This window comes from Podarcis raffonei, chromosome 8 (genome assembly GCF_027172205.1).
Source record: "Podarcis raffonei isolate rPodRaf1 chromosome 8, rPodRaf1.pri, whole genome shotgun sequence".
NCBI lineage: Eukaryota > Metazoa > Chordata > Lepidosauria > Squamata > Lacertidae > Podarcis > Podarcis raffonei.
The window spans coordinates 39,923,405-39,942,298 of NC_070609.1; the positions used below are offsets into that span (position 1 = coordinate 39,923,405).

General features: G+C 42.9%; 1 protein-coding gene across 3 annotated transcripts; it reads left to right on the plus strand.

Annotated features, from left to right (window-relative positions):
* The first annotated feature begins 2,010 nt into the window (after positions 1-2,010).
* On the plus strand, positions 2,011-14,748 carry HSF4 (heat shock transcription factor 4). 3 transcript variants are annotated; one of them, XM_053399484.1, is made up of 12 exons: positions 2,011-2,342; positions 3,136-3,263; positions 4,378-4,502; positions 5,056-5,131; positions 6,152-6,216; positions 7,126-7,225; positions 8,848-8,972; positions 9,847-10,074; positions 10,643-10,748; positions 12,102-12,167; positions 12,980-13,086; positions 14,308-14,748. In XM_053399484.1, exons 1-11 carry the CDS (start codon positions 2,312-2,314, stop codon positions 13,037-13,039), a joined length of 1,110 nt encoding a protein of 369 aa, XP_053255459.1. In that variant the 5' UTR covers positions 2,011-2,311; the 3' UTR covers positions 13,040-13,086; positions 14,308-14,748. The 3 variants fall into 3 exon arrangements, with proteins under 3 accessions (XP_053255459.1, XP_053255461.1, XP_053255462.1); XM_053399486.1 differs by having other exon boundaries at positions 12,998-13,086; XM_053399487.1 differs by lacking the exon at positions 9,847-10,074.
* Positions 14,749-18,894: the final 4,146 nt, after the last annotated feature.

The following is an 18,894-nucleotide window of genomic DNA, read 5'->3' on the forward strand; positions in this document are numbered from 1 at the left end:
GAAACATTAGGAAGACACTTATTTAACAAAGTAATAATAGTAAATAAAAATAAAATAAAAATGTGCACCTCACCCCCAAGACCATTCCATTGTTAAATACCCACCCTCCCAAAAATTCAACCCCTCTTGCGGTGGTTTGACCCATTTCCATTTTAACAGTACAAATTCTACAAATACCTTCCATATCTCCTCAGAATAATTTCTCCTGCATATTTTCTGTTTTACCTTAATAGCACATGTTAATTTATCATTAATAGCTATATCCCACACCTCTATATACCATTCTTCCATTTTATATTCACTTTGCTACTTCCACTTCCTAGCTATAACAACTCTTGCAGCCATCAGTAAAGGAAGAACTTTTTAATGGTAAGAGCTGCTCAACAGTGGAGCGGACTCCCTCAGATTGTGGTGGACACAATTACTGCTGAATGGGTATCAGGGGGGGGCTTGTTCTATCGCCACCTTCTAGCAAGGAAGCTTGATCCCTATTTAGAATTGGAAACTAGTAGTGTGTAATGTGCCGAGATCTATAATTGAGAAGAGGAGCTATATTGATGCCCACACACAGGGCCTGTTCATGCTTCCATTTGCCCAGGCACATTCCCCAGAGAAAACCCACGGTTTAGTGCCGAGTTGGCCCAAATGGCAATCAGGTTTTCTGCAGATTGCTGTTTGTTCTGATTTAGCAGTAAATAGCGTGTTTTCCCAGGGAAACCTGTGAGGCAAACAAAAAACCACTCAGATCTGTGCCTAGGAAGCACAGCACAAGTGGAAAACCTCTTGGACTCACGCTTTCTAGGTGCAGGATGAGCAAAGTGTGAACGAGCCCACAGTTAAGAGTATGTGTTATATCTACATACATATATGCAGAGTATCTGTGTGTACACATTTTGGGATTTTAAATAAATAACACACTTCACTAAGAAACAGACATAAAGATAAAGGGACCCCTGACCATTAGGTCCAGTTGTGGCCGACTCTGGGGTTGCAGCGCTCATCTTGCTTTACTGGCCTAGGAAGCCAGCGTACAGCTTCCGGGTCATGTGGCCAGCATGACTAAGCCTCTTCTGGCGAACCAGAGCAGTGCACGGAAACACCGTTTACCTTCCTGCCAGAGCGGTACCTATTTATCTACTTGCACTTTGACATGCTTTCAAACTGCTAGGTTGGCAGGAGCAGGGACCGAGCAACGGGAGTTCACCCCGTCATGGGGATTCGAACCGCCGACACTGAACCACAGTTAATTACACGCTACAGTGTTTGTATTGTTGGCAGATCATAATAAAATAAAAAAAACAAGGGAAGCCTTGTGGTCCATAAGAAAAAAGTTCCAAAGATAAGGGATACTGTAATTTTATTAGGACAAACCAAGAAGTCACAAAAATGTGGCAACCTTTCCAGTTCTTCAAAACTTCCATCAGGCAAAATGATACACAAAGTGGGAAGGACGGGGGTTGGATGGAGATTTTATTATTATTTTGGTAGAAAAATCAGGTAGGATGTTGCAGCAATGAGGTCTGCTTATGGGTTGGTGTTTCACGATGAAGATAGCAGACTTAAGTGCCTGTCTGGTGCTGAGGTACCAAATTGCACACCTGAGAAAATAAAACCTGGCTTACAAGATGGTTCGTTCAGTGTCCCCGGCTGGGCTGGGCGCAATGGGTTTCCTGGGGGGGGGTGAGCTAGGCATGCTGACATCAGGTGCACCCACACCTGCACCCGTGACGTGCATGGTCCTGCACAAAAAATTGTGGGTGCCCTGCTTCTTCATGGGGAAAGTTGTGGGGGCTGGAGCACCCACAGCCCCACACATTCATCGCCTGTGGTTCTCTGCCAAGAGGCATTGTTTGTTAGTGACTGCGATTTTTGCATTGCATTGTCATTCAACATACAGTTTTCTCCTTTCTATACTTGCCCACTAAGATATTGCTTAATGCATCTGACAAAGTGAGCTTGACTCCCTGAAATGTCATGATAAAATATTGTTACATCTCCAAGGCACCACAAGTCTCACTCTTAGATTTTTCAATTATTTAAATGTGAATTAAAGCGCCAACAAACACACCTCAGAAATGGCAGCCAGGATGCAAATTTCAGCCTGTCCTTTGTTTGAAAATGGTGGTTTGTTATTAATCCGGTTTCACATATTTGTAGAATCTGTTTAGCATTAGAGCTTTACAGTAATGAGCAGGTAGCTAACATTGTTTAACTCTTTTTTTTTCCTTTAAAGAATGGTTCCAGCTTCCATGTTTTTGATCAGAGTCGGTTTGCCAAGGAGGTGCTGCCTAAGTATTTCAAACACAACAATATGGCCAGCTTTGTGCGACAACTGAACATGTGTAAGTAACATTCCCAAGATTTAGAAAGTACAGTCTTGCTTGTATGATGGAGGAAATGTCATGATTAAAATGAATTTTGTACTTTTAAAATGTGGTTTTAGTATGTTGCCAGACCTAAAAAGCAGAAACACTAGAGCTGACTTATGTATTTGGCAACCTAGTAAGTTAATGTTTGTTAGAGGCATTTAAGTTTATGATATATTCACATACAATGGCTGCCAAGAGCAGCAAAAGAAGAAGAAAAAAGGCGCCAGGTACTCTGTACTGGTGAACAGCATCACAAAGAGGCACAGTTTAAAGGTGAAATAAACGGGATACCAGTTTTTAAATCTCACTTCTCTTCAAAGAATTGAGATAAAAATAATAGTGACATAAATAAAAAGTTATATATCAGCAGCTAGCAAGAGTTCAACATGAAGGAAGCAAGAGACGGGGGGCGGGGCGGGGAGAGAGACCACTGGTCTCTCGCTTTTCTGGGTCCACAGCCAGGGACTCCTTTAATCTGGAAGAGGCAGGGTAGGCACACTGAGAATTCTCCACTGCCTCCCACCTTCTTGGGGGCTCCACACAAAGTGGGAATAGTGGAAATATTGAAGATGTAGACTTATTGCTGATCTGGGATTTTGACAGATGCTTTTTTCCTCTGTCCTCTAGAACTGGCACACTGATTCGCAAGCACATGTTTGCCACATCCACACTTTTGTGCAGTCATAGATGTATACCTAATGTGTAAATCAGCACCCCGCCCCACCCATCCTCCTGCTTCTCACCAGGCTTCTGTTTGTCCATTTAGATGGCTTTAGGAAAGTGGTGAACATTGAACAAGGCGGCCTTGTCAAGCCTGAACGTGATGACACTGAGTTCCAGCACCTTTATTTCCTACAAGGCCATGAACACCTCCTTGAGCACATCAAAAGGAAGGTAGGAAATGCAAGTAACTATTAGGCTGTTGTGATCATGTGCTACGTACGGCCTGCTTGGGAGAGGATAGGAATTACCTCTTACCATGCAGGTGGCATATACATAACATAAGAGTAAAGGGACCGCTGACCATTAGGTCCAGTTGTGGCCGACTCTGGGGTTGCGGCACTCATCTCGCTTTATTGGCCGAGGGAGCCGGCTTACAGCTTCCGGGTCATGTGGCCAGCATGACTAAGCCGCTTCTGGCAAACCAAAGCAGCGCACGGAAATGCCATTTACCTTCCCGCCAGAGCGGTACCTATTTATCTACTTACACTTTGATGTGCTTTCCAACTCCTAGGTTGGCAGGAGCAGGGTCCAAGCAACGGGAGCTCAAACCGTCAACATTCCAATTGACAAGTCCTAGGCTCTGTGGTTTAACCCACAGCGCCACCCACGTCCCCCAACGTAAGAGTAGCCCAATACAAAAAAAAGAAAACATTCATCCCCATCAAGTCCTAGTGAAAGCAGCATTGAGTCCAATGGGACTTAGGGCAGCTGCATACACTACATGGTATTATCATTATTATATTTAATTTAGATACCAGTTAATTGCCAAAACAGCTTCTAAGCGATTTACAAGTATAAAACCAATTACCAAAATATAGTTACACATCATTAAAATATGCAATAAATAATTGCATCAAAACATTAAAATCAATATCCACAATTAAAATATTCAGTGAACAAACCCATTAAAACAGCAAGCATTATATTATTATTGTTGTTGTTGTTGTTATTTTATTTTCCACCCTCCTTCCCAGCTTGAGCTCTGTAGGATTATCTAAACCTGGGAGAGATCATGTGACATCAGGGATTGCCCCTGCCATAGTCCAGGCTCTGGACAAGGGAAGGTGTCCTCACCAGATAAAAATAACACTTGCCAGCAAATGTATTTATGTTTCCCTGACATTCACCCACTGCATTTTTAGGAGTACGCTTGCCAAAGCTCAGGAATGCACTGGGTGAAGAGGGCCTTAGTTGCATTTAGCGTTCCCTGGATTGTGTTTCCTACCTCACACATTTGCACAATGTATCCTTCTATTTCTGCTTCTTTCTTTGGTTGTTTCTTCAGGTATCCATTGTGAAAAGTGAAGAAACCAAGATGCGCCAAGAAGACCTTAGCAGATTACTGTACGAGATCCAGATCCTCCGGGGTCAGCAAGAGACAATGGAGTGTCAGGTGCAGGACATGAAGCAGTAAGTGAATGCTACCAGAAGCATCCTGGCATTGCAGGGGGTAGAACTAGATGACCCTTGGGGGTCCCTTCCAGCTCCACAGCGCTATGATTCTATGGCAGTTACCTGAATATGGGCCCATCTTTACTCCAGGTGTCAAACCTACGATTTCTATGTCAAAGATTAAGGCCTGACATTCAAATAACTGTAGACTCTCTCCAGTTTGGGTGAGCACAAGAGCCCAAGGCCTGTGCCCAATCTCGGCAGGAGTTGTGGCAGGGGTCCGAATGGACCCAAAGAGAGAAGACAACAAAAATTGATGCAGCCTCATAGTTAGATATCTATATATAAAACTCTAAAAGGTGCTCTAAGGACAACCTTCCCCTCCCTTTAGTAAGGGAAACAAAAGTTACTGGCCCTTACGATTTCCAGATTAGGTCAGTGGTGCTTTTTCCGTCGTAGGTGTGTTTGAGATTGCTGCCAGAATCACAAAGGCCTACAAGTGCACATTCACTGTTTCCTGTGATTCATTGAGAGACTGTGCCCTCAGCCTGCCGTTCTCTATTCTTTCCAGGCAGAATGAAGTATTGTGGAGGGAAGTTGTGTGTCTCAGGCAGAATCATTCACAGCATGAGAAAGTGATCAACAAGGTAACGTTTCTGTTGATGCCAATTATGTGGTGGGGGGTATTTGCTACTTGCAGATTGGGGGGTGGTTGGCTTCACTGAAATTGGCACATGGTCAATGGTCAGGGCTTTCTCAAGGAACTTGGGGGAATGTGGTTCTGTGTGGCAGATGGGCTCATCTGATACAGGAGTGGGAAACTTTTTCAACCCAAAGGGCATATTTCCTCATGAGCAGCATTCCCACATGGGAACCTCTTAGGTGCCACATGCCAATGCTGGGCAGCGTTAGAGGCAAAAGTGGGTGGAGCAATAGAATGGACTCTTGCCTCTGCACAATAGGCTACATTCCAGCCATGCAAAGCCTCATGTTTACACACACACACACACACACACACACACACACACACACACACACTTCCACCTGTCCTTGCCCTCACAGCCTGAAGAAGACAAACTTTCTGAATTTGTGCAGATGCTTCAGGACCAGTGTAGCTACATTTCATGTCAGGAATCACCCAAGTTTCTGATCCAATGTGGCACAAAGTTGGGGTGCCTTCTGTTGCCCCTGGGCAGGGCAGCATCTATCAATATGACCACCCTCCCCAAGTGTCCCTTCCTATTCCAAGTGTTGCATGTTCACTGCATTCATATAAGAGTGCACACTTTTGATGTATGCTTACATTCATGTCGAGGAAGATGGCCATGTCTGTCTCATCTTGCCTGCCCCTGTCCTTCATTTTTGGAAACTTGAAAGTTACCTTATATAGAAGTTGCCTTACATCAAGTCAGATCATTGCTCCATCTAGCTCTGTGTTGTCTACACAGACTGGATGTGACTCTCCAGGATTGCAGGTTAGGGAGTTTCTCAAAGCACTACCTACAGACGTTGGGGATTGAACCTGGATCTTCTCCATGCAAAGCAGATGCTTGCAGCCCTCCTTCCCCCGGAAGGGAGCTCCTCCTTGTGTGAGCAGAGAGGTGGATGGTGGAGTGCTGAATCACTGTGCTGACTGACAAACACCTGACCTTGATTTCCCCTGACAGCTGATTCAGTTTCTCTTCGGCCAGCTCCAATCCAGCCCCAGCAATGCTGGAATAAAGAGAAAGCTGTAAGTACCCTCATGTGACTGCATGGACATGCACGGGCAAGAAACTAGTTGGGGGCTCACCCTTCATTTTACCCCCCCCCCCAGCTCAGCTCCAAGTGGCGTGGTAGGTCACCAGACCTGGGCACCATGGTGACAGAAAAATGAATGGGGCTGGGAACTGATGAGTCAGAGCTGCTGACAGGTCTCATTCAGTGCCCTTGGAGAACCACCCTGTCAGCTTGCTGTGACCTTTGTTTTAGTGGTATACAGGGGATTGAAAGAAGAAAATTTGAAGAGAAAGGGGAGTGGAGGCAAGGTCCCCTGTGGAAACCACAGAGAGGTTTTCCAGTAATATCATTACAGGGGGTGGGGGAGGGAGGTGCACCTATGGGACTGCCAAGCCTATTAGGTGTGCCTATTAGGTGGCTGTAAACAGATGCAAAGTCTAAAGAAGGCCTGTGATGGTTTGCCTTATGGACAGCCTAGGAACATTAGAGTTGCCTTGCTGGAAGTAGACCAAGGAGAGGTCTAATTTAGGACTCTAGTTACAGGAGTAGCAACCCCACAGCTCTGGGCTCAGAGGACAAGCTGCTGTATTTGTGAGCGAGGAGTGGTGTGACTAGTGTTGGCAGGGGCTGATGGCATCTGGAGGGCACCAGGTTGAAGAAGGCTGGTGTTGTGGAAATTGCTTTGAATGAGTGGGGAGCCTAGACTTCATGGAGCAGTTTCCTTGTGTTTGTGTTTCCAAGTGCCACCTGATCAGCTGAGAAGCCTCCTAAAGACCCAAAGAAACGCCAGCTGTTCTTTCCTCTAGCTGCCCCGGAAAGATTCAACACTCACCCCCAGAACCAGTGAGCTTGTTATAGCGTTCTTACAAGTCACACAGCTGAGTGACTGAGATTAAGGATTTGGGCTTCATTCTCTCAACAGACCTCTTATGCTGGATGATGGCAACTCTACTCCACAAATGACAAAGTTCAGGAAGCATTTGTCTTTGGATCCCATTCATGACTCCTATTTCATCCAGTCGGTGAGTTTGGGATGACGTCCATCTAATTTAGTCTTCTTGCCTGCTCTTATTTATTTGCAAGGTGCTAGCAATTAATCAAACTTTTTTAAAAAAAGTTTTAATTATTTTTAAAGATACATCTGAAGCTGTCTTTTCTCTGAGTCAGATCGCTGATCTGTCTTACTCAGTATTTGTTGTGTACAGCACTGAGTGGCAGCAGCTCTCTGGGATTTCAGACGGTAGACTTCTCCAGCCCTTACTAGAGATGCCAGGGAGTGAACCTGGGACTTCCTGCATGGGAAACACATGCTTTATCACACTAGGTTACCCTTTCAGTACAGATACTTGCAAACACTGTGAGTGACAGCAGGTGCCATCTATGAAGAAGCAGACATTTTTTCACATATAGGATACATTTCCTCTTTTTAAATGGTCCCTGCTGAAACAAGGACCTGTGTGCTTCATCTCAAAGCAAAGGAGTCATGCTTCTGCCCCCCCTTCAAGATACAGTAGTTGCTTTAGTCATGTTCGCATCTATGCAAATTTAATCAATTATTCAGTTAAATTTAAATTCTAATTCATTTAAATCAGATTGTTCCACTCAAGAATGCCTCCATGTTTTGCAAAAGCAACTTGTAGGCAGCACATTTCTGTTTCACTAGGTCCTTTGGCTTTTAATCATCTGTGGCCTCAGAGGGGGCGTGTTTTAATCCAGTTTCTAAAAAATAGAATTGCCTTTTAGATTTTTCTTTGTTTTCTATTATCCCAGTTTCAATGTATCTATCTGTTTGGTTCTTTTGTATTGTAAGTCACTTGGAGTTACTTTGTTTAAAAAAGTGAGCAATAAAGTTAACAAAATAAACTTGACTGGAAAAAACACTTGCGTGGTGAGTTCCTGCCACCCCCAAGAAATAAAGACACAAGACACAAGAGTTTAAGGTTAATGGGTCAAATTAGGCCACAACTTTATTGATTACAGGAATTGAGGGGTATTCACCACAGTTTAAGAAGGATATTGACAAGCTTGAACATGTGCAGAGGTGTGAGACCCAGGTGATAAAGGGTCTGGAAACCAAGCCTTATGAGGAACAGGAGTTAGCTATGTTTAACATGGAGAAATGTAGACGGAGAGGTGATATGATAGCCATCTTCAGTTATCTAAAGTACTGCCTAGTGGAGGATAGAGCAAGTTTGTTTTCTGCTGCTCCAGAGGGTAGGACCCAAACCAAGGATTCAAATTACAAGACAGGAGATTCTGACTCAACATTAGAGAGAACTTTCTGATGGTAAGAGCTGTTCAGTACCTTGTAAGGTAGTGAGTGGACTCTCCTCCACTGGAGATATTTAAACAGAGGTTGGTTGACCATCTCTCAGGGATTATTTAGCTATAATTTCTGCATTGCAAGGCTAGGTGACCCTTGGCTTCCCTTCCAACTTTACAGTTCTGTGATTCTATGACTTGAAGTGGTCTCAAATTTAATATAGTCCAGCCTCCAATTGGTGCAGGTACTATATAGAGCGGCTTCCCACACATGACTTAAGTCTATAGTCTAACATTACCCAGCTGCACCACTGACCATTACAGGGATGCTTTACTGTTGCATTGTTAAAAAATATGTCTCTCCCCCCATCCTTGTCTGCAGCCATCTGCAGAACCTGCTTCGTGCTTAAACAGCCCTGCTGTCCCCGGAGGGCCAATAATATCAGATGTTACTGAAGTGTCACCATCTAATGCTGTGGTCATGCAGCCTACTTCCAACAGGGAGAGGTAAGAAAAATCAAGTGTTTTGGTGAGCAACATGGATGGATGTAGGAGACAGACAGACAGACAGACAGACAGACAGACAGAAATAAATAAATAAATAAATAAATAAATAAATAAATAAATAAATAAATGCCACAGGAGACTGAATAGGCCAGGGCCAGCTTTGCCATTAGGGGCTCCTCCAGACGGGTGGTTTTTGTCGTCCCACCCCACTCCCGTGTGTGTTCTGCAACATGATACTTTAGTTGAGATTGCTGCATAGCAGGGGGTTGGACTAGATGACCCTCGGGATCCCTTCCAACTCTACAATTCAATGATTCTATAATTCTACATCACTGGTGCAATAGTAATGCATTAGTGGTGGATTTATACTCAGTCGTCTGCTTATAATGCTGCTTTTGCAGGATGGACTCTGCCTATAGTGAGAATATCAAAAAAGGTTCCCCCTGCCACTTCTGCCTTTCAGTCCCCCCTCCCCCATTGTCTCAATTAGCATTTCCAATATTTATTTATTTTATTGTATTTATATCCCACCTTTTTTTCCAACAAGCTCAGGGCAGTGTACATGGTTCTTGTCTTCCCCATGTTATCCTTACAACAGCCCTGTGAGGTAGGCTAGTTGAGAGACAGTGATTGGTCACCCAGTGAGTTTCCTGGCTGCTTGGAGATTTGAACCCTGGCCTCTCGGGCTTAGTCCAACACTCTAACCACCATACCACACTGTATTCATGCCCACTGCTTCTCCTCTCCATTTTGCACCCTCCCCTTGATATGGGGGAGGAACTGACTTTCATGCACGTAGGTTTCTGCTGTGTGCCTGGAGTGAGTTGAAAGGGAAAAAGCATCAGGGTGGCGCTGAAACTTGTCTTTGGTTCAGGGAAACCTGCCTCCTGCTGGTCAAGGAAGAACCCATTAGCCCTGGGCAGAAAGCCGCATCCACAGATCCTGCTGTCCCCTTGATTGGCTGTAATGTCTGCTCAGACCCTCCTGTGTTGCCTGTTGCCATGGTTCAGTCTGTGTTAGACGGCAGAGGGAGCTGCGATGTGCCACAGCCAGCAAGTTTGCAGACACTTGACAGAAGAGGCAGAAGGGCACCTCTAGACAGGTGAGGGGAGGAGCGCCACTATGTGCTCTAGCACCACACTGTTGCATTGCTTGTGGATGGAGAGTATTGCATGAAGGTTTTAGTAGTTGCAGCTATGCAGATATTTGCTTGTGCTTTAGGGGATCCTGAGAATGAAACTAGCAAAACACTGATTCTTTAGGTGCTCATCACAGCAAAAAGAACTATGGCAGAGATGGGGAGTGTGTGGCCCTCTGCATGACCTGGACTACAATTCCCATCATCCTTGAGCATTGGCTATTCCAGCTGGGGATGATGGGAGCTTGAGTCCAACAACATCTGGAGGGCCACAGGCTCCCCATTCTTGGTCTATAGCTTAACCTAATTCCAGGTTAAGCTAGGAAGTGGATCCTGGCATGAGACTCATAGGAGAATCCTATAACTTTCTTCAGAAACTTATTACAGTATGAAGATAAAATGGGGGAAGACAAAACACCATGCCCTTGCCTTTTGTTCCTTGGACAACAGATGGGGGGAGTGTTGATCCACCTGTTATACAAATGCTTAACCTGAATCCCAGTGGGCAACTGTTCCTCTTGTGTTTTCACAGAGCAGAAATCTCTGATCCTTTAGATGGTGCTGATTTGAATCTGGAAGGCCTTCAGATCCTACTGAGAAACCAGCAGTATAATCTCGAAGCTGCCAGTCCTTTGGATGTAAGTTTTTGTCTAACCATGATAAGAGTTTTATAGTTCCATCATTCTTGTTTTTCAAAGTGGTAGAAGCCACCCTTAGAGCAGATACAATTCTTCAAATCCATAAACTCCTCACACACATTGAACTAACTGGTTTCTGAATGGTAAATGGTAAAATACACGCTTTGAGATTATTGGGTTTTGCTGGAAAATGTTGAAACTTGGCTGACTCAATTAAGCTCACTAGCTGGCAGAGATTTGTGGAATTAAAATGAATGCAAAAGTGCACCCTCCATTAGCAGCATCTTAATATTTTTAACCTAGAAATTTGGCTAATGAAATCTGAGTAAGCAAAATTTGGGCATTTCCTTTCCTTTTAGAAAATTTCAGGCAAACGAAAAATGTACACAATACATGATTATTAACTTGTGGAACTCCCTGCCACAAGATGTTCCCATCACAATCACACTCTTCCTAGCCTGCCCCCCTCCGATGCACAGAGTTTGGGTGAGTCAACAAAATTCAGCCACTGGTGGAATTTGGTTGCTCAGTCACCACACAGGCTGCTCTGAAGGCCTCCAGGGGCTGCAGAATATCTACACCTACTTTATTTTATAGCTTTCTTTGCCACCTCCTCCTCCTCCTCCTTGTTAACTAGAGATTTTTTTAAGAATTGTCAAAAACTGTTTCCTACAATCTGAATAACAGAAATCACCATGACTGAGATCCTACCTGTAGAATTAATTGTACAGTTTGACGCCACCCTGATATCTGAGTGAGATTCCAGGGGGTCCAGGCGCTTACCCAGGGTTTGTGGTTCCTTGGGAATGAGGCACAGTGGAGACTGTGATGTATTTAGGATATATGGTTTCTTTATACATATATACAACCTGAGCCTACAATGGGGGGGGGGGCTCACAGCATTAACACCCCAATAGTACCTTGCTTCCCCCATAGCCACAGCCTTGGATTTGAGCAGAAATCAAACATGCTTCTCTCTCTCCCTCTGACTTCCAAGCCTGCTGCTTTTCCAGCTTCCAGCTCTTAGCTTAAATCACTGCACTCTCCACTCTGGCCTTTGTTTTTCTAACTACCAGCCAGTTGAGGAAGGGAGGCACACCCATTTTGTTTCTGGCACAGTCCCACTTCCTTTGTTCCCTTAATGGCCCATTACCTAGGCTATCACCTCACCAGGAATTTGAATCCTTACTTACATTTTAACACTTGCTGGATATAGGGGTAAGAAGGGTCTTGACATACAGCCTACTTCCCCCCCCCCCCAATGTGGGCAGAGCAGGAATGAAATGAAGCAAAAACCTTATATCCTCCTGATGTTTTTTAGCTGTGGTTCATCTTACACCTTGTTTGTTTTAGGTTTTCAACCCCACTATATCTGCAAGTGAATGGAATTTGAATGATGTGGAGGCCAATTTGTCCTCGGTAAGACATGCATGTGCAGGATGGGAGAGGGGTGGGGGTGGCATCTGAACACCACCAAAACACCTGTGGCATTGAACTGGGAGGAACTTGCAGGAGACTCTGAGATAGGGCCGGACAAAGTCCTTCAACACAATACAAACAGAACCACACAGACGTTTGCCTGGCCTTCATTCCCATGAAAAGTGGGGAGGGAAAAATTTCTAGGGCCTGGGCATAGCCAAGGGAGGGTGTCGGGAAGGGCAGTCACCCCCCCATCAAGTTAATCAATACAAAATACTTAGCTGAGGTTCTGCCCCCCCAACATAAAGCCTGCCCCCCAATATAAATCCTGGCTATGCCCATGTTCTAAGGTAAGTAGTGTGAATCTCTAAATACTTTCGGGTGTGGGATATGTTTACTAGAAGGCTGGGTTGGCTTTTGCCTAGGAGCCCAAAATTTGCCTAAGGATGAGAGAGAAATTTGATTTAGTTTGCATTTAAAGTTGAATCCACTAAACTTGCACGAGATTGAACAATATGCAAACCAAAACACAGTCATCCTTCCATAAATGCACTTCTCTGAATTTTGCAATGCTGTTCACCAGTCAAGTAATATGTACAAAAGATATTAGTGAAAATAGCATGAACAGAGTAGCCACGTGTCCAGACACAGCTGCTTTGGGCCTTAGACAGCCTCTCTCTGCATTTAGTGATGATAGTTGCCTACCTAGCACAGCTATTTCCAGGACAGCAGATGTAATGTTACTGCTTGATTGGTTTCTCTGTCACAGCACCCCTCTCTTCCTGCCTTTGTATAATTGTGCATTGTTGTAGTTTGTGTTTTTGCATCAGGACACAGATGCCAACTGTGGATCTGGAGAAGAATGCAAATAAGAGGTCCTCCCGAGTGTTAAATCCCCAAATTAATGCCTCTTGCTCAGGTACTGCTCATAGCTAACCTTCCACACACGAGAAGTGACAGTCTACCACGCAGAGGCTGATTTTGCTGGCAGAAGCATCCCTAATTAGGAGCTCTTTGCAAGCAATTCAGCAAGTTGTGACATTTCAGAGAGAATGAACTTTTTGCTTTTTCATTTGGCCTCCTGTGCTCCCTTCTACTTCCTGTGCAATTTTCAGCAATGCAAGCCCCATCTCAATAACTCTGTTTGCACATAACACTTGCATAGCCAGGACTCCAGAAGCATTTAATCTTAGGGTGTGTTCACATTGCTGCCTTAGAACTCAATGTTGTTTTTGGGTGCATTTTATAGCATTTTGCCCTTAGCAGTGCACATCTTTCTGCCTTAGTGTCAAATTTGTTTCTGCTTGTGTGCACACCTTGCACCCTTGCCAGGTCAGGGATGTCTTCACCCCTGCAAAGGTGTTCACCCCTTGACTGGAGTTACATTAGAAATGGTTTGTGGAACAATACATCCAACAGTAGTCTTTTATAACAAAGTACAGGATAAATGTGCATTTTGGATAATGTTTTGTGAACATGGATTAAAAGCACTGGGAATGCTGGGAATGCATGGTAACTGGGAATGTGAAACCAGCCCTTAATTTCCACTAATCTTGGCTTGATGTTGTATGGGAAGCAAAGATGCTGTTATAAATTCTAGTCAGTTGCAAACAAGTATTCAATGTCACTGGGGAGTTAAGAATTCATGAATATTCATAAATGTATATTGTTCATTAAAAAAAAATCAGAATGAACCTTTCAATATGAGACTTGGTGAGTTACGTGTCTTTCCGTGATTCATGGTCATAGGTGGTGTGTGTGTGGACTGGCACAAGAGGGGAACGTATAGTGCCTAAGGTAGGACATTATAAAATTTTGCAGAGCTTTTAGAGGATTGTGAAACCCAGAGGTTCTATAGAAACAGGGTTGAAAAACACTGTGTTAGAGTGAGTTGCTGTATGTTGTTATAGCCTAACCTGGCTTCTAAAATTCGAAGATTTAGCAATCCAGTAATCTAAATAAAAACATTGGCTAGGTTGCTTGGTATCAGACACCTATCACATGGACCACTGTCTTATTCATTGTTCATCCTCTCCTCTGAGAGAGTAGATGTTATGTCACATTTTGTTTAGATCTCTGCCAATTCATGTTAACTGATGCACTGGTAGAAATATTCTCTATTTTCTATTTGTGTTCTTAGGGAGAGATGTCATTCTGGAAAGCATCTGTCTGCACTTTTGGAGGAGCAACACTATGAATGTTCATCTTTTTACACTGGGTCTAGAACAGCACCTTCCTTCTTTCCTGCTGTGGACTTTAAAATCCCCATCTCAGTTACATCCCATTGAACCTGCTCTCCCAGAATGAGAATGATGAGTGATCTTTTGCTTAGCTTAAACTATTTATGCCTTCCCTCCCCCCCTGGGGGGGGGACATCTAGCAGCCTGAATGTAAAGAAGTGGAAGTCAGTCACTCATAACAGATACACAAATGTGATGCAGTCATTTTTGTTTCTCTGTCAAAGGTTGTGAGTGACAGTTAGCTGTCAAAGGGATTATCTGTCTGTTTTTAAAACTCCCATCATGCTACAAATGAAGCTTTTATTTCCAAACTGCTACTGACAATCAGTGAGGAGGTGATCCCTACATCTCCTGTCCAATGCTCTGTGTCCAGTTTTTTCTCATGAGATATCTTAGACCTCAATAAAAAGGTACGTATCTTCCCATGATCAGTCTGGGTCCCATGATCTCACAGGGACTATCCTGGTCATTGTCTCATCTCTCCTGTTTTACTATTGGAGCCTGAAAGGTCGTCTCTAATTTGTGCCTAATTCCCCATTCTGGTTACATCAGCATATAGTGCTATATTGACTGTTGTGCCAAACCTTGACATTATCAGGACTAGCTTGACAAATGCCAAATCTAGCTTGGAGCCAACTGCATGTCTTACTCGTTCACACAAAATGACTGTGCTAAAATTAAAATTATTTGGGGAGGGTTGAATAAAAAATTGGATGTGCTGCTGAGAATTCTAATATATATTCTTCTAGCTTGACTTTTTTGCAGCATTCCCAACTATGGGCATTGTTAAATTGGGGATTGTTGTTTTTTTGAACACGTGAAAAAATGTTACGACTTCACAGATAATTGTTGTAGCTTTATATTTATTTATTTTAAATCCTGCAAAGTTCAATTTCTAAAAGCAAACTTTGAAAATTTGTTAGTTTTTGGATGTACAGTACGTGATTTGTTTCTTTCAATTTGCACCTGTCTTTGCAATCCTGGGTGATCCTTGGAGAGTCATTGCATGTCTTAAAATTGCAAGTGTGAGTGCAGTTTGCAGAAATCTATAGGGCCTGTGGCTACAAATGCAGCCCTGATTTCCTGCTGTTCAAAATACATTTGTGAGATCCAGCCTTGAGAACACATGGAACTTCTCCTCTCTTGAAATAACCCTTCCTTGTCATCTTACCCTGAACTTATTAACCCAAGATATTGGGGTCATTCTTGGGAATATGAACTCTTCTTACTCTCTCCTTTACCACTTGCTTGCTTGCTTTGAAACCATGACTAATGCTAACATAGATTTCTCTCTTAATTAATGTTTGAAACCTTGGTTTGATGTTAGTGGGTAACATCTGATTAAAAGGGAACAGGGTTAATCTAAACTATAGTTAGTTTTGATACAAATGTAATGTGTTGAATTATGGTTAAGGCTAATAAGGAAAAAGTGGAGGGATTTTGCATCAGAGAGGTGAGCTAAAAAGTGACCATTTCTTTCCAGGACTTACTCCTGATTTACAGGTTGTGCTTTGCTGGAAATCTGATTTATAAACCATGGTTTGCTGGACTTGACTGTTATTTTTAGTCACCTAATTGTGCTACATGGTGTCCCAAAATGTATCTGTTTAGGGATATTTACATAAATCATTACCTAGGGATTATCTTGCATAACATTATGGTTTATTGAGCTGGAGTAAAGTGATAATGATAGATTCCTTGGGAGATGTTGCATCCAGACAGCAACTTCCTATGTAATAGGGTTGCATGATTTAGCATTGAAAGAAAAGCACAAGCAGCGGCACTCATCAAAATGTTTGATGTGTGTATTCCTGGCCAAGCCTTGCTTTGGACTGTCATCCGCCATCATCTTGTTGATTCCTTTGCCTGCCATGTGGTCCAGCAAGGATGAACATGGCATTCAACACAGTTCCTGGTCGGCTTGCAGGAATTTGGTACATTGGATCAGCATTCCTAACACCTGGAAAATCATTTGTCTCAGGATTATCTCTTAGAAAGCGTGTTCCCATAAAATGCCCCTATGGAGGCAGCTGTAGGGCTGAAGTCACTCCAGAATTCCTCTAGTTAGCTGTAGATTTGTGCATGCTCCATGTCTACACAAACTCCCTCCAGGATACTTTAAACTGTGTGTGATGAAAATAAAGGGAAAGTGAGACATATATTGATGAGTGAGAATGCATCAGTTAGCTTTCTTGGTGTTTACAAAACTTTGAGAGCAGCAGAGCCTTATTTTTACTTACTAATACACTGCAATGCTTCTATACTGAAACTTTATCAGGTTTATTGCCAATTTAATGGCTATAGTTTCCCTAGATTCCTGGCACATGTAGCTTGGTAAGGATACTGAGATTTCTTTTATGCCACCCTCTCAGAATGGGATTTTGCATGGTTACAGGTAATTTGTGGGGAGAGAATGACTATTAAGCCAGTTCCGATCAGTAGTTAGGCCTTTTAGAACAGAGAAAGAATGTGTTTAGGTCAGAATTAATTTTAGACAAGAGCTAAGTCTTGATAAACTATTTGTTAGAAGAACCTAGACCTAGAACATGGTACCTCATATCATAACAGAGTACCTCTCAGCATGTGCAACATGCCTTCCTCATTCCTCAGTAAGCACACCAGCCCACACATACCTGTACTAGAGAGGCATTGATTTTTACCCTAGCACCTCCTAAGTTTAGAAATTAAGCATAGCCTCAGTGGTAGTGATGATTTGTAAAGGGGCAGGTAGAAGGAATGCTTTAGCACCAGCGTGTGTGCCAGCTAACCATTTCTGTGCCAAAAGCTTCCTTATTCCATTGCAACCCCTCTGGGATCTGAATGCTAGCAGCTGACATGGACACACACAGAGAATATATGAATGCACATACCACAGTGCACACACATTGTCTATATACCAAAGTGTAGACACATTACAGATTGGAACACACAGCAGCACATGTGTACATGCACATACACAGCCCTCACCCTTGCTTCTCAGCTGATTTTCCACATCGTAACTTTGCTGGGCAGAATTATTTCTGAAGAGTAGACAAGATGATTTTCTTCCCTTTGCAGCTTTATCACAATCTGTTTAGTAGCAATCTGTAATTTTTGTAGAATCTAGTGTTTTATACATTTTTGTAGCTCTCTTAAGACGCCACTTGCAATGATACAGGTGCAGCATTTTAAAAAATGATATTGACTGAGAAACAAATTAGCTCCCAGCCCTTTTCTGATTATAAAGTGATTCACTAGAGTGCATACCCCTCTTATCTAGTTTTCTTCAGAAAGTGAAAATCAAGGGGAATAGAATTATCTCTACTTCAAGGAATTTTTCTTGAAAGGTAGTGTGTGTGATTGGTTTTCTTGGCTATTTTATGCTTATTTTATTTTATGCTTATTTTATTTTATACTTGGAAGTTGATGTGCTGAACCTGCAATTTTGCACTATGCTGTACATTTGTAAAGTTTTACAAGGTATGCTAATTAAAGAGGTTTTCTTTTGTCCTCATAAAGTTCTGCTTTCACAGCCTTTTATTTTCCTTGGATTCATTTCTCTGTGTATTAATATCAATAGCATCCTATATTAGATAAACAGACTTGCCTCCCTATTTTCCCTTACTGTAATCTTGCCTTTCCTCCAGGAAACTTGGAGGTATCTATGGGATTGCTCTGTTTTATTTACCCCTGTGAGGTAGTTTAGGCCCACTCAGTGTTGGGGGCGGTGGGTTGTTTTTGTGTTGCTTCACCTTAACATTGTCACCATGGGTTAAACTATAAAAATCTTTATAGCAGTTAATGCATTTGTATAGGGGGAGGGATTGCATGTCTCACTTGCATTCTGTTAGAAGCCATCAACCATCCAGTCATAACTCTGTGTGCTTTTATAATTATATATACATAGGAGATGAGGGTGGTGATACTTATACTTTTACACATGCTACTAGCATTTGTTTTGATTTGCAAAGATGCATATAAGCAGAAACAATTGTAAAGTATTCCATTCATTAAGCATCTGTCAAATTATAATTTACAAGCAATGTTCAACCAGATAGTCCTTCAGCCTGTGACCACAGCAGCCACAGGGCCTAAAAAGACCTTGCAACACTACCTGTCTGCAAGGTGATCGTACTTTGGGAATGGCCGCCTTGTATACCACAAATAATATTTGTAGCCATATCAGGATCATGAGCCCCCAAATTAAGATGGTGACCTGGCCAGGAGCTAACATCACTCTCCTAATGAACAAAAGAAGCTGTGATGCTTTGTGGGGGTGGGACTAGAGCACTAAATGTGGAAGCTTTTGTAGGAAGGTGGACTCTAGCCAAAAGTTCTGGAGATTGAGAGTGGATGCTTTTAAGAGGGTTGAGTGAAAACCTCTGGTGCCTTTCTGTGAAGCCTAGCTTGTTGGGTTTCTCTGTCTATGCTGATGTCATGGGTGTTCAATATGCCCCACCACAAGTCGTTTAACAAATGATGCAAGAAGTTGAGAATAAAATCATTTA